We start from the raw sequence: 15,193 nt of genomic DNA, 5'->3' as shown, positions 1-15,193 counted from the left end.
AGTGAATCATTCCACTTTTAATCAAATATAGTTTTCTATACAGAATAACATTTTCAAAATATTTAGATTAGCTTTTATTTATAGGCATTTGAAATGTTTGAATTATATTCATAAATTTTGATAACATTTCATATTTTTTTATTTATAGGTTCATTGTATTATGCGCATAATAAACTCATCATTCTAGTGACTAATTAATAAAAAATGATTCAAGAATATAAGTTCCAAGTATTTTAAATTACTTAATATTTACCTTAATCTTTATTAACACAAATAAGTTCTTTTGTATAAACAAAGGAAATTTAAAGGAATGATTGGAAATGACGATACAATATTATTTTACGTGAAATGTAAATAGGAATAGGTACATAAAAATAACAAATTTAGATATTAAAACTTTTATTTATTTTAATTCAATAGTTCTAAATAATATTATCAGCAGGTTTTTCTAATCAATACTAACAATAATTTAGCGAATAACAATTCAGACACTTGACTTTCTATGCATGCATAGCAAAAAGAAGATATAATAATAAATTATGTTATGTACCTCTAATGGTTATATTATATGACACATAGAAACACAATTTAACATAAAACAAAATAAGAAATAGTAAAACGCTAAATAACGATTAATTTCAGTAACAATATTTAGATTAAATAATATTTATACAATAGAAAATACACTTAAACATAATTACTATTATATTGACACACTCGATTAATTTAGTTTAATTTAAAATATTATGAACCATTCATTCAATAGTAGCTAATTAATATGTATTGTTTATAAACAGAGGATATGGAACCTAATATTATCGAGACATTATAAAACGATATACTGACTAACTGGATATATTTTACAATTTATCAAAAAATTAGTAACAATGATAATACACACACACACACACACACGCATCTATACAGTATTGACGAGTTCACTACATACGTCATAACGAAATACCACGTAGGGAAAGTGTAGTGCGTGAATAGGTAGTCCTACAGATGTAATATTATAGAAATGAATTTTAAAATCGCTATCATTTGATTTCGGTCCATTTAATTTTAATACTAAAATCATACAAACAGTGATCACGTGACAATATTTATTAAGGCCAAAGGGGCATTTTAATCTATTTATCGGACCCCATTACAGAATTAAATTTTCCCACCCCTCAACCAACCCTCGTGGACACGGTTAATTATTACTCGTATTCGACTATGATTTGTATGGACATTTGTCATTTTTGTCGACCCTAATGGTCACCCTTGTTTTCGCATTAGAGGGTAAAGTGTATACATACATATATATATATGCTGTGTAAAAAAAGAAAACTACAAGACCGGCCAAAATCGAATTCGAGTAAAAAATATTATACATATTATCCATGCAAAGTAATTGAAAATTATAGCCGTCTTGGTCGTAGTTAATTTTTAATCCTATTTGAACGCGAATTCGCGTTAAGCTACACGATTCTATAACATAAAAAACATGCGAAAAGAAACAACTGTGTAGGTATATATTACAATTGTTGTGAATAATATATTTCTATAAAACAAATCTCATTAACTATAACATAACGAGATCTGTGTGAAATGAGGATGGGTATTTGGGTATACATTTAAAAAGATTCCTATAAACACCTATATTATTTAGTGTGTTACATTCACGGTTAATATTGGTACCTATATATTGGTCTATATATTTAGGATATACATACAATTTTTTTATATCGACGAATAATATGATTTCAATGTATTCTAAGAACTATTAAATTGAAACGTTGATTAAAACTTCGGTAACAGGACAGTATAATATAGTCCGATCTTCGTTGAAATTTCACTTTGTTTTGTATTTTCGAATATTTTATTGAATTAAAAATAAGATTATGAATTGTTCGTAAAATAAACCCAATAAATCAATTAAGACATACATACATGTTAGTCAGATAAATCTATATTATATAATATTATATACACGGTGTATCGTGGAGATATGACAGTTTTACATTAAAATTACATTTGAATGTATCAGATCGTTGTGATACACCCTGTTTACACAAGAGTCGTCTGACTGGAGAGATCTTCGCGTGAGGACATGTAATAATATGTGTATGGCTTTAGATTTTTCGTGTACTTACGACGAAAGTTCACGCAACACACCATTCGAACAAGATTATACCGCTGCGCACCGTTTGCAGTGACTCGAGGCACCTACACTGAATCGTGATAATATGACGTATCGTACGCTTAACGGACGAGCAATGAGATTCGCTCAACGTTGCTGGGGAGAGGTGGCTGGTCGACGGAGGGGAGGGAAGGACGTATGAGTGGCGATGAGAGAGGAGGGGCGTCTAGACGCGATGGTCGTCCGCAAAGCGTGAGTACGAGGCGTTGCGCCTCCGTCCGCCCGCGGCCGCCTTACGTCATTTAGCCCCTTGGTGCTGGTGCTGAAGCGGCTGGTGGTGCTGTTGCTGCATCGGCGCGTCATCTTCGTCGTCGAGCCGGTCGCCCTCTTTGTCCTGATGGGCGGTCATGTGCCGCGTCAGGTGGTGCCGCTCCCGGAAGCTCTCGTCGCACACCGGACACCGGAGCTTGTCCATGTCTCGTCGTTTCTTGGCATCTGCACCGACGCCCGCCGACGGCCCTCCGCCAACGCCGCCGCCGCCGATACCGCCACCGGCGCCACCGCCACTGTTGCCGTCGCCGCCCTTGTGGTGCGATCGCATGTGATACACCAGATCGGAAGTCATGCGGAAGCTCACGTTACACTTGGCGCACACGTTTTGCGACGGCAACGTGAGCGCGGCCGCGGCGATTGACGCGGGCAACAGCATGGCCGGGAGCGCAGCCACGGCCGCCGCTGCAGCAGCCGCTTGCCCGAACTGCAGGGGCGAAGGCGACGGCAGCGACTGCAGCTGGTGGTGGTGCTGCTGCTGTTGCTGTTGCTGCTGCTGCTGCTGCTGCTGCTGATGTTGGTGGTGCGACGGCGGTGGTGGTTGGAGTGGCGACTGATAGTCTTTGCAGCCGACCGCGGTGGGCTGCGGCCGGGGCGGCATCATCAGCGCGAACGGCGACCGGAAGCCAAGCGGAAACGGTGACATAAAGTGCGCCGCGGCCGGCGGCAGTGGTGGACTGAGGCTGCACTCTTGTTGCGGCTGGTGATGCGAGAGGAGCTGTTGATGTTGCTGGTGATGGAGCTGTCCGTGGTGCATGTAAGCGGCGAAATCCGATGGAGGTGGCGTGGCCGGCGACGACGCAGGCGACAGCGATGACGGCGGGTCCGGTGACACTTTAGTGAACGCGGACCGGGCGACGGGCTGCGTGGCCTGCAGTGGTCGCGGTCTTCGCTTGCTCAAGTCGTCCGGTGCCATCAAGAACGCCACGTCGAAACTTCGCTTCTGCGGCCTCTGGTGCAGTGCGACCACGGCCGCGGGCAACGATGTCTGTACGGGCTGCGCGATACCGGCGGCCACTGGCGGCGAGTACCGCGACGGCGGCGACGAGGACGCGGCCGTCGTCACGTTTCTGTGCTGGTGGACGTCCATTGTCATTCTGCTAAACTGGTTGTAATCTGAAAACACAAATAGACACATGACATTATAGTTTTCGAGTTATCACATATTATATTTGTAAAATTAAAGCAACGATACCAATGTTTAAAAATATTGTATTCACTGATTTCATCGCTATAATTAATCGTTAAACTTTACTGCGCTAGATTTTTTCGTTATTATTTTGTAAAAGTATTAAATTCAACTACTACTACTACTATTAGTCTCTGCCCAGAAAAATTTGCTCCAACTCATATAAACAAATTACAAGTTCAAATTAAAAAATCCTACATGTGACTTCAAATGTTCACTGTAGTCTGTACAAAACGATGCACTGTATACAGATTTTAAAAACAAACAATCAAGAGCTACACCTAAGGGAACTATCGGTAAACGTTTTCAGTCACTTGAAAGTTGCAATGCAAGCGGTCCACAACACTGCAAGCTCAATGACGTCATTTAGTAAAAGCAAACTCAAACGTGGTCGTCCTCGTGTTCAAATGTATACACCTAACTCAAGTTTTCTTAAGTCGAAAAAAAGTATATTAATAAAAAAAACAGTGAGTATATATTGTGTTATGGAATCTAAAAGGCTGATTGGCCGTGCACAGCATAAATATCGCTGTGGGTTTAGGAAAATTCAATCATCTATGAATATAGCTGTTAAAAGTCGAAATATGATGTACCGGTGACGAAAAATGTAATATATTCAACGAATGCATATTACATGGGAGAATAGTATAGAAATAATATTATTAACGCAGAAATACATTTCATAAGGTTGAAACATTTCGAGTACTTGGGTCAACAAAACGGAACTCGACATTAGAATGCTAAAGGCCAACGAGTGTCACTTCGAGGCTTAAGAAAATTTGCATTTGCTATTGAAGCAATTAAATACAAAAACTAATTACAGCTTAGCTGTACATGTGCTATATCTAAAATTATATAGTATATATTATGTATATAATATCCGTATACAAATATATAGTTAAAAACAAAGAATGGAATGAATGGATGATAAAGCAACTATTGTTATTTATTGTATATAATATACTACTATGACGTCGTGACCTGTGCGCATTGATAATACATTTTTAGATCCTAATCGGTTAACGGAACTTTATCACTATCATATTGTTTCGACGACAAAACTCTACTACAACCGTAATAGTTGACGGTAAAAAATTACATTTGCCCTTACACGTGATGAAATGATAATGTAACAACATTGGTCCGCGACGCGTATTCAATTACCTCCGTAGTTACCCCTCGTTGGAGCTCGGTGTAATAATGTAATAAAATCATGACTGTACGTGGGGAGACAACCGGACGGACGTCATGCGTATTCGTAACGATTGAAATGACTTGATAGACTTAACGTTCTTTGTGCGTGTTCAAAAACGATACTTGAAATTATTTCTCACGTGAATTTATGGCAATTAATTATAAATAGTAAGCCGCCGATAAGTATACAAACATATTATATTCCATTTACATGATCAGTACATTTATTTGAACAAATTTACGAAAATTAACAATTTTTTATATCTTTATAACCGCAAATATATCAAACTAGATTCTGAGTAGATAAAGAAAGATATCGGTTTAACGACATTGCGAATTAGTATGAGTATTATTTTTAATACTTTTTGTTAAACTAAATGTAAATATTCGTGTGGATAATATTATGCTGAAATAACCGTAAGACGTATACTGTTTTTTTTTTCATTATAATAATGTAATACTATATGTACCTATTATTTGTCTCGAATTCACTTTGAGAATACACTGTGAAAATTTATTTCGTATCTCTTATAATATATACACCAGATGCACACTTTTCAGAAATTTCGTCTTGATATTAAACATCGTATCACACGGCTACTCATTATTTAGCGTCTTCGGAGATTAAAAGCTAAATAGATAATTTATGACTTTTATTGTACTCAATTAGCTATTAAAATAACATACAAAATTAATCGCTATTCAGATATAGTCATATTTTATGACTTATTAAAAATGCACAACTAATAATTATTGCATGTTATGTAGATACATAGTAATAGTATCTACCTATAATAGCAATTATATTTATCCATATTTCAAATTAAACGCATTTTGGACACATGATATACAAATAGTATACAGATAACTATATTATAAAATACCAGTTGTCATAAATGATACGTGTTTTGCACCAAAATTGAGTTTAATATTTATACATAAATAAATAGTAGACATGGTGACAACGATTTATATGACATCCGTCGTGTACAATACTAGTTAACCGTTAGAATCATAAACTCGTGGAACTATAATACAGTTTATGCGGTCATCCAGTGGTTCTTAATAATGAACATTTAATTTGATAATTATTAAAAAATATTTTAATTCTTTAAATTAATATTTATATCAATATGATTTTGCAAGTTTCTCACTTTTTTAAAAGATAACGTCTTATTACATACATTTTTTATTTAATATTCCGAAAAGAGTTATTTTTCTGAGAATTTCGATAAATAAAAATCAAATTTTAAAATAATACATATTTAATTAGCTATAACTTATAATACTTATAAAATTATAACTTATAGGTAGGTACTTCATACACCTACTTATGAAGAACGAAGTTGAGAGGAACTGCTGCGGCATCTCGCAAAATGTTGCTCCCTTCTCCTCTTATCAGGTAGACTTTAAATACCTAGATATAGGTTTTAAGGTTTATGACTACCTAATTAACTATTGACATATTTAACGTTAATACCTATTTGATATAATGAGTAGTATTTACTGTTAAATGAAACACTCTGTTTGCATAATATAAAATATATTATAGTGGCTTGGTGTAGTGCGATCGTACACTCAACTGCGGAAACGCTCTGAGTGTACGTATCGGCCGGTGTTGCTAGCTCCCGGATGGGTGACCACCCGGGTCTTAGTGACAAATCCTTGCACACATACAAAAAACGTGTTTCAACCTACCGTTCCTCCCCTCTACAAATGAATAAACCATCCAATGGCCTTTGCTGCCGCAGATTAATTAATAAAAAAAAAAATAAAATAGAAAAATATATTATAATATTGTACTGTTATCAGGTGGCTGCAATATACTAATATACAGAGTGATTCTTTTATCAAACAACACTCATTATTTCAAAAAGTATTTATGTTTTTGAAAATATTTTTTTACATAGTTTCAAATTGTTAAAATAATAACGTTTTTATTAAAAAATATTTAAAAACATAATTCTTTAATAAAAACGTTGTTTTTTTTAACAATTTGAAGCTATGTAAAAAAATATTTTCAAAAACATTAATACTTTTTGAAATAATGAGTGTTGTTTGATAAAAGAATTACCCTGTATAAAGATTACAGGTAATCCAATGTACTCATATATTAGTTGTATTGTTTTATCTATTAAATACAGGTTGGACTATATACCTGGGTAATAACATTAATTTGTAAATGTATCGTAATCTAAAAGTCTAATTAGGACGTAAATTAATTCGAATTGATATACTATTTTAGTTCTATGATCTTTGTCCTTTGATAATTATTTTATACCTAGTTTATACCTAGCTGTAAACGGTGGTGTGTTTGTTAGGCTTAGATATATTGCCTTAATTTATAGATATGTAAACATTTTTTTATTGGGATACATACTTAATAATTATTGAACTTCATAGTTTCTCTTTTATAAGCAAACAAATAAATCATAATTATTTTTTTAAACGATTTAATGAATCAAAGTTCATCAACCATGATTTCACAAATTATATTTGGGCCTATTGCCAACACTAAATCATTTTAATTACCTATACCTAGCGTGACGTGACACAACAGGTGTTCAATTACCAAGGAACATTATTGTAACATGATTTTAACCTTTAAAGTTATGTGTTTATGAATTCAACTATGGGCAATAATATTATAATATACTATATAATATGAATCATGTATAACGTGTAGTATATATTGATATGTTGTACAAGTCCTAAAATATTGAAAATATTATATAATGTACCTACTACCTACATCGGATACCACTTACGGTATTTTATAATTTTATTATTATGATAATATCTCTAATTATATGATAATAAGCGCGGTTAGGTTTAATAACCACAGTGAATTACAGTATTGGCAATATTGCTTATCAGTTTTTATGCCGGTCTATGAATTTGATGCACTGAAATATTATGAAATATTTGTATAATGATTGCGTTCAAAATTTCAAAATATTTTAAATTAAGTATGTGAATTGATAGGTCGTATATTAATAAATAATCAGTATGAAATATAAAAAAATTAACATAAACAAATTTATAATATAAAAAAATAAAAACTTGAATAATTTATGCTAGATTAGCTTTTTGTATTAAAATATCATAATTAAATAATAATATATCACAGTACCTATATATATCAAATTTTATCAAATCTATGCATTTTTTTTTCAAATATCTAAAGAAAACAACTTATAAATACATCTCAAATGTGTAAAGTAAAAATATATACTTATAATGATAATGCCTTAAATCAAATTTAGTGACTAGCTTATTTTTAAATCAGAATGAAATTCATAGATTTGAAAAATCATTAAGTTCACTACTCGTTATCAATATTCGATTGAGCAAACTTGTGTATCCTCACGTTAAATAGCAACAACGATGATGTTAAATTAAGTAAATTATATAATTTAAATAAAAGAGATTAAAGTATTTTAGTAATATTAAAGTATTATGAATTTATGAATTATATAATATATCATGTATAATTACACACGCATGAAAGTATGTATAAATCAAATTGGCGCCTAGAGGGAATATAATAAACGAAAAATTGTTTGCTTAATAGCAAAATAAATATTTTAAGCATTAATTTAATATATATTAAATTGACTCTTTTATAGTACTTTAAAATACAATCTCAAATGTTCTATAATGTGTATGAGAACGATTTTAGACAATGAATCTAATCTTAAACCTCAGTATATGAAACAATATCCTATACGGTACGCTGAACAACGAAAAACTGACCACTTGTTGATCAAAAAGGGATAGACGATTATGACGACTAACACTTTTGTTAGATAAAATAAACTAAAGACCAAATGGTACGTAGATCGTATACTTTTAGACATCCCGCCTAATATAGGCGTAACATTTCATATTCGATTTTACTTAAATAAAATAGTAATATCCAAGAACTAACGACCGGTAGCTTGTTAATACTTCTACAGTTTTATCCGGTAATAATATTATCATAAATCAAGGCATTGGTTTACTTCCACATTTTTATCGATCTTAACGAATTTTGTATGATTTTTTTTAAATTGACACCCATAATCAAACGAATTGTTTTTCGTGGCACATGATAGATGGTTTTCGTTTCAATTAATATTTGAATTTTACCCGTGTTTCGTTCAATAAAACAATATCGCCGCGAGCTATAACGTGTATACTATTACACAATACCTGCGCTTCAAGCGGTTGATACTGTATTGAAGTAGGTTCGGCCAACATAGACGCCGCCGAACTGTAGGTATACAACTAAATCGCCGATCGAGGAAGTGGTATAAGAATAACATTCTAATAAACCAGTCGTTCGTGCTACTGCCGCAGCGAGTTCAGTTAGCCATGGACCGGCCACCCGAAAACCATAGGTACATACATATGCATGCATACTTATACATTATACGTTTCGCGGTCACTGCTTGCCGTCCGACGGCAAAGACGATCGCGAAAAAAATTAAAAGACATAATATAATGTTTAAAAGTGTTCTGAAAATCATCAACATAATATATCTAAGTAGTTGTGTTTTGTGTTTCCGACAGCGATGGCCAACCACCGTTTTGGAAGCAACGCAGGAACTTGGTCGCGTTCCTGGCATTTCTGGGTTTCTTTAACGTCTACACACTCCGGGTGAATTTAAGCGTCGGGATCGTAGCCATGACATCGTCCTCAGACACGAAAGTGAGTACCTAGTTTAATAGGTATTTTTTTGGTGGTTTTAATTATCAACATTGAGGCTGTTAGGCTGTCGTATTATCGATTTAGCCCAATGACATGCAAAACGTATGCTAATCGTATATTCATATCGTGTACACTCTTACGATTTGATCAAAACTTTTTTATTTTATTTTACATTTTTATCTCCACACATCAGTATTACAAACGTGTGTGTCAATAGTTTCAAATAAAATTTATATATTATTATTATCAAAAGAACGCCTGAGGAAATGAAAGTAAAACGTGAAAATGTTATCATTAATTTAAGGTCATTATAATGCGTTTTCTCGTGTATATATATATTAATATATATATACAATAAAAACCACTATAATATTGCAAAAGTTAAATTGTCTGATACAACTATGCTGTTATGTATTTTATGATATGTCATTTTTAATTTTTTACTCTGTTCATAATATACATATATACTGACTAAAATGTGTGGAAGTATGGTATATATGTATAAAGGTAATACGCGGGTATGACCGCAAACATTCACGTACCATTTCACTTTCTTTTCACGCTTGTTTTACTGTTGTATAGTGTCGTTAGAGATAATATTGCAATCTAAATGAAAGTTGAGTACTGCGGATATTTTATAAACTATATATTATGAATAATAATTATTTACATCGAAATGAATAGATTCAAATGCTCGTAATGTGTCCGCGTAGTCTGTATGTACTATGTATTAATGGACCAAATCTATTTTCATAGGATATAATCTCAGATAATTCTCAGTAATTTATTAGTTAATTACGTGATATTATAAACAATAAATAAAAAAATTATGTTATCAAATGGAGCTGAGACTATGCGAGTATTTATTAACATTATGGAATTTAAAAATTGTCTAATTATCTCGCAAGAATATTTTAAAATTTCAAATGCATATTTTATATTATATATTATAAAAGTGTAATGTTTTTACTTCAGGCGAGCGAATTCGACTGGAGCCCAGAACTTCGTGGTGCGATTTTGAGTTCGTTCTTTTATGGATATATTTCTACGCAACTGATCGGAGGTTTGCTGGGCGCAAAAATAGGGGGTGTAAAATTGATCGGTTACGGAGTGTTGTGCACCGCAATCCTAACGATACTCACCCCCGCGGCTGCCAGATATTCGGTTTATCTAGTCATTGTTCTCAGAGTCATCGAGGGAGTATTTGAGGTATGGTACATAAATATAAACGTCGTACGCGATTCGCTCTTACTGATAAATATCACCAACGCAATATTGAAACTTAAAACTTGTTGTACCCAGGGAGTCGTATATCCTGGTATACATGCCGTATGGTCGAGATGGGCGCCGCCCGCCGAACGCACCCGACTAGGATCGTTTGCTTTTTCCGGCAGTTTTGTGGGCACGGTTATCGGATACCCACTGTGTGGTTGGTTAGCCGAAAAATACGGTTGGCCTTCTACATTTTACGTACCAGGTTTGTTTGAATAATTACATTTATTTCATCAATATGATTATAATACCTACCATTTAATAGTTAAATAATATGTATCAATACACAATATACATAATATATTTATTTTGTTAAAATATCACTGTAGTATACACTATACACATAATATACTGATGGATCATTATACTTTTATTGAACAACGCTCATTATTTCAAAATCTATAAGTTTTTGAAAACATTTTTTTACATAATTTCTAGTCAAAATAAAACAACATTTTTTTATCGTTGCGTATTTTAAAGCAGAATATTTTACTTAGTATTTAGATACATACAAATCGAAATCCGAACAAGTAGCTTATAAATTATAAGTATTTTAAGCTTTAGTGAGTGGAGTAGTAGACCAACATTCTGCGGGGTATCCCCGTACCACTCCACTGCGCTCGCCTAAACTTTAAATACTTATAACTCGTAAACTACTCGTCCTAATTTCCATTTTATGTATCAAAAAACATCAACAAATATTCTGCTTTAGAATACGAAATAAAAAATGTATGTTATCATTCAAAAAAATTAAACAATTTAACAGATTAAAACAATAAAATAATGATTTTTAAAATATATTGTTTTATTTCGACTGTAATCGTGTAAAAAAAAGCATTTTGAACAACATTAATAGATTTTCAAACAATGAATGTTGTTCTATAAAAGAATCGCCTCGTATATTATGTATTTTATAAAAAATAGTACAGAAAATTCCCATTACAACGAATACTAATACAACAAAAAATTCCATTATAACGAAAGTCATAGAAGTCCCCTGCCGAAAAGCAGGGCTTATAAAGAGCTTAATCGAATTTTCGTTACAAAGAAATTTCCGTTATAACAAAAAAAAATTAGGTCCCCTGGAGTTGGTTGTAACAGGATTTTACTGTATATTGTAAACATAGGCAGATATTCGGTTGAATTTCGGCGTTATTAACTAAAGTTAAGCAAATCATCCCTCCTCTTCTGTTGTCCTCCTGGTTGTAGCTTGTAATAATGTTATATTCACATATTATTTCGTACATTTATAGGTTTCGTAGCTATAATTTGGTGTGTAGTTTGGTTGACGTGTATCACTGAATCTCCAGTAGAAGACAAACACATCACGAAAGAAGAACTCAATTACATAGTCGATTCAATTGGTCCGACAGATAACAATAAAAGTAAATACATTGTTTTTCATTCTTATTTCGTGTACATCATAGTCATATACAATTTATTTTTTTATAGTCAGCTTTCTTAACTATCCCTGGAAAGATATATTAACATCGATGCCAGTTTGGGCGATAACATGTGCCCATTTTTGTGAAAACTGGGGATTCTACACATTGCTTACCCAATTACCAAGCTACATGAACGGTAATTATAAAATTCTGTTTAAAAAATTAACTCGTCAATCCAATTAATTTTCTTTTGGTTTGCAGACGTATTGAAGTTTAACATTGGAAAAGGAAGTTTACTGTCAGCTTTACCATATCTCGTCATGTCTATTATTCTCCAATTTAGTGGGTTCTTTGTAGATTGGCTTCGAAAAAATGAAATACTCACTACTACTCAGGTTCGTATTTATATGTCTTATTTAACTGGAATATATAAATTTATAAATTCTCTAAAATTACTTTAATAGGTGAGAAAGGTTTTCAACTGTGGTGCTTTTATAAGCCAAACTATATTCATGTATTTAGCATCAAATTCTACATCTGAAAGTGGATCTATAATTTGTTTAACACTAGCAGTGGGTCTTGGAGCGTTTGCTTGGTCCGGATTCAGGTAATTGTTTGTTTTATTTTAGTATAGAAAAATCATAATTAGTATTTGTTTGCATTTCCCAGTATTAACCCTTTGGATATAGCACCTCAATACGCCAGTATTTTGTTGGGGATCTCCAACACGTTTGCCACTATACCTGGTATTGTAAGTCCTATGTTGGCTGGTATTATTGTACAAAACAAAGTTAGTATTTCTATACTATTATTTGATTCACACAAACTAATTATTTATTATTGTATTTCTAGAGCGCAGAAGAATGGCAATGGGTGTTTTTAATTTCTAGTGGTATATACATGTTTGGAGCTGTATTCTATGCCATATTTGCTTCAGGAGAACGACAACCTTGGGCCGAAATTAAAATTGAAGAAAAGAACGGTCATGATAATAAAACTTTTGATATAAAAGTTTAGCTCAAGATAAAATTGTGATTTCTAATTTCCATAATTTTAATAAAAACTTGTGAATAGGTACTATAAATTATATTCGAGTCAAATCCACCCTTTGAAAAAATATGTCCATTTTGTAATGTTTAGGTAAGTTTATGTTGTTTTAGTTTTAATTTTGTGATTGTGATACAAAAAGAGTATTTAATACTGTTTATTGAAAGACTACCTTAAACTATAATCATTTATTTTAAAAATATGATTAATTTGTATTAATTTTTAATACACTGTTTATTAAAATACCTATATTGGTAATATAAAAATGATTTGTATAAAATATACATTATCTTACTTATGTAATATATGCATATTATTGTGTATATAAAGCTTTGAATAATAATTATTCACAATATATTTTAGTTCATTTATTTGACTTTTAATACCTAAATTTTTTAGGTTTAATTCCTACGCAGAATAGAATTAACTTATTATTAAACATTTAAAACTAACACTAATAATATCCATATTATTATTACTTATTATTATTATTTCGTATTTACCATTATTTTATTTCAGTAACCTATATTAAATAATATAAATGGTATATACTATCATTACGAATTTAAAAACAAATCGAAAAATTCGTCACGATAAAAATTAATGCAGAATCGTAATTATCGTAAAATAATTCCTATACCAATAACGGATAATCTATGAAAATGAGACCTAACCTAACTGTATTATCGAGTATCATGAGCCACATCGTAAACGACAACACACACAACATATATATATTATATACCTTTATATTATTTTATATTTTTAAACCTTATTATTAAAACACACTAATATTATATAATCATATTTTTATAAACAGCTTAAATTATTATTATTAAAACATCTCGTTTCTTACCTGTATTCATCCACGAATCCGGACGGTTATCGTTATTCCGTAAAGGCAAACGGCATCAATCCACTTGCGACCGTTTCGAACGCCGGCGATACACTCGTCCCCGCGGTGCACGTGCTGCTCGCGATAATTTTCGAGGACTCCGAAATCCCGGTGGCGTGTATTCGGGGCGGGACCGGGACAGACCAATCCCGGCTCACCGGGGGCGGCTCGGCGCATATGCCCTGTGCCGCCGACGCCCCGCGCAATTCACCGCGGTTACTATACGGTTCGCATCGTTTTAAATATTATATTATTTTCGTGTGAGTGAATGAGTGCGCTTTGGTATGTGTTTCATCACGCCCGCACTTTCCACCCGCAACCGCCGTATAGCCTGACCGCGACCATGTGTATATTACGGGCACTACTCTGCGAGAGATGTTGTCCGGCTTCCGAGGGGTGCGTGATCCGGCAGGGGAGAGGGTTGGAAGTGGACGAAATTTGGGGTAGTGCGAGAGAAAGAAATTAAAAAACAATAAAATGTAAACCCGGAGCGCAGACGTACGTATGGCTTATGTATATATAACGTACGTAATAATATGTATATTATATTATATCGCATAATATACGCATGTGGTCTAAAAGTCGAGTGGCCTTATGCTATGCGTGTGGGGTGTACTGCAGCAGAAAACGTAGGAGAGCCGTCCTTAGACCGATGAATACATCAATCGATCTATAAATGTTTGTGTGTAGTGTGCGTGCGCGCATTTTCATTATACCGCGACAAGTGTCTAGGACTCGAGTGTAATTCGCAAATGTCGTCTATGTGTGATCCGACCGACAAAACATAATATATTTTCTAGTGTTCATAAAATTACGAATTTGATTTTAAACACGAACATTTGAGAATACACAAAGTATCAAATGACAATAACAAACATAAAATAATATAGCCAATTGATTTAAAAATCTGTTTCGTCGTGTAATATATTATGTATAATAAAGAAGCAAAATATTGAAAATAGTACATTATTAAAAATCACATCATAGCTATTTTTCATAAAATTTTAAATGCTTAACATTAATCTCACTGATACGGAATAGTCAGGGCTAAATTTTGAAC

The 15,193-nt window shown here is 33.1% G+C and overlaps 2 protein-coding genes across 2 annotated transcripts; one reads left to right on the top strand and one right to left on the bottom strand.

Annotated features, from left to right (window-relative positions):
- Window positions 1-445: 445 nt before the first annotated feature.
- On the bottom strand, window positions 446-14,267 carry LOC113548133 (hormone receptor 4). Its single transcript, XM_026948833.1, has 2 exons — window positions 14,095-14,267; window positions 446-3,574 (listed from the first exon to the last, which is right to left on the bottom strand). The coding sequence occupies exons 1-2, from the start codon at window positions 14,102-14,104 to the stop codon at window positions 2,427-2,429; spliced, it is 1,158 nt and encodes a 385-aa protein (XP_026804634.1). The 5' UTR covers window positions 14,105-14,267; the 3' UTR covers window positions 446-2,426.
- Window positions 9,095-13,404, top strand: LOC113548132 (vesicular glutamate transporter 1). Its single transcript, XM_026948832.1, has 10 exons — window positions 9,095-9,223; window positions 9,396-9,534; window positions 10,510-10,743; window positions 10,837-11,011; window positions 12,060-12,191; window positions 12,259-12,387; window positions 12,453-12,586; window positions 12,656-12,798; window positions 12,861-12,981; window positions 13,044-13,404. The coding sequence occupies exons 1-10, from the start codon at window positions 9,198-9,200 to the stop codon at window positions 13,206-13,208; spliced, it is 1,398 nt and encodes a 465-aa protein (XP_026804633.1). The 5' UTR covers window positions 9,095-9,197; the 3' UTR covers window positions 13,209-13,404.
- Window positions 14,268-15,193: the final 926 nt, after the last annotated feature.

The sequence above is a fragment of the Rhopalosiphum maidis genome, chromosome 1, assembly GCF_003676215.2.
Source record: "Rhopalosiphum maidis isolate BTI-1 chromosome 1, ASM367621v3, whole genome shotgun sequence".
NCBI lineage: Eukaryota > Metazoa > Arthropoda > Insecta > Hemiptera > Aphididae > Rhopalosiphum > Rhopalosiphum maidis.
Note: the sequence above shows the minus strand (reverse complement) of the source record. Positions and strands in the feature narration are given on the sequence as shown.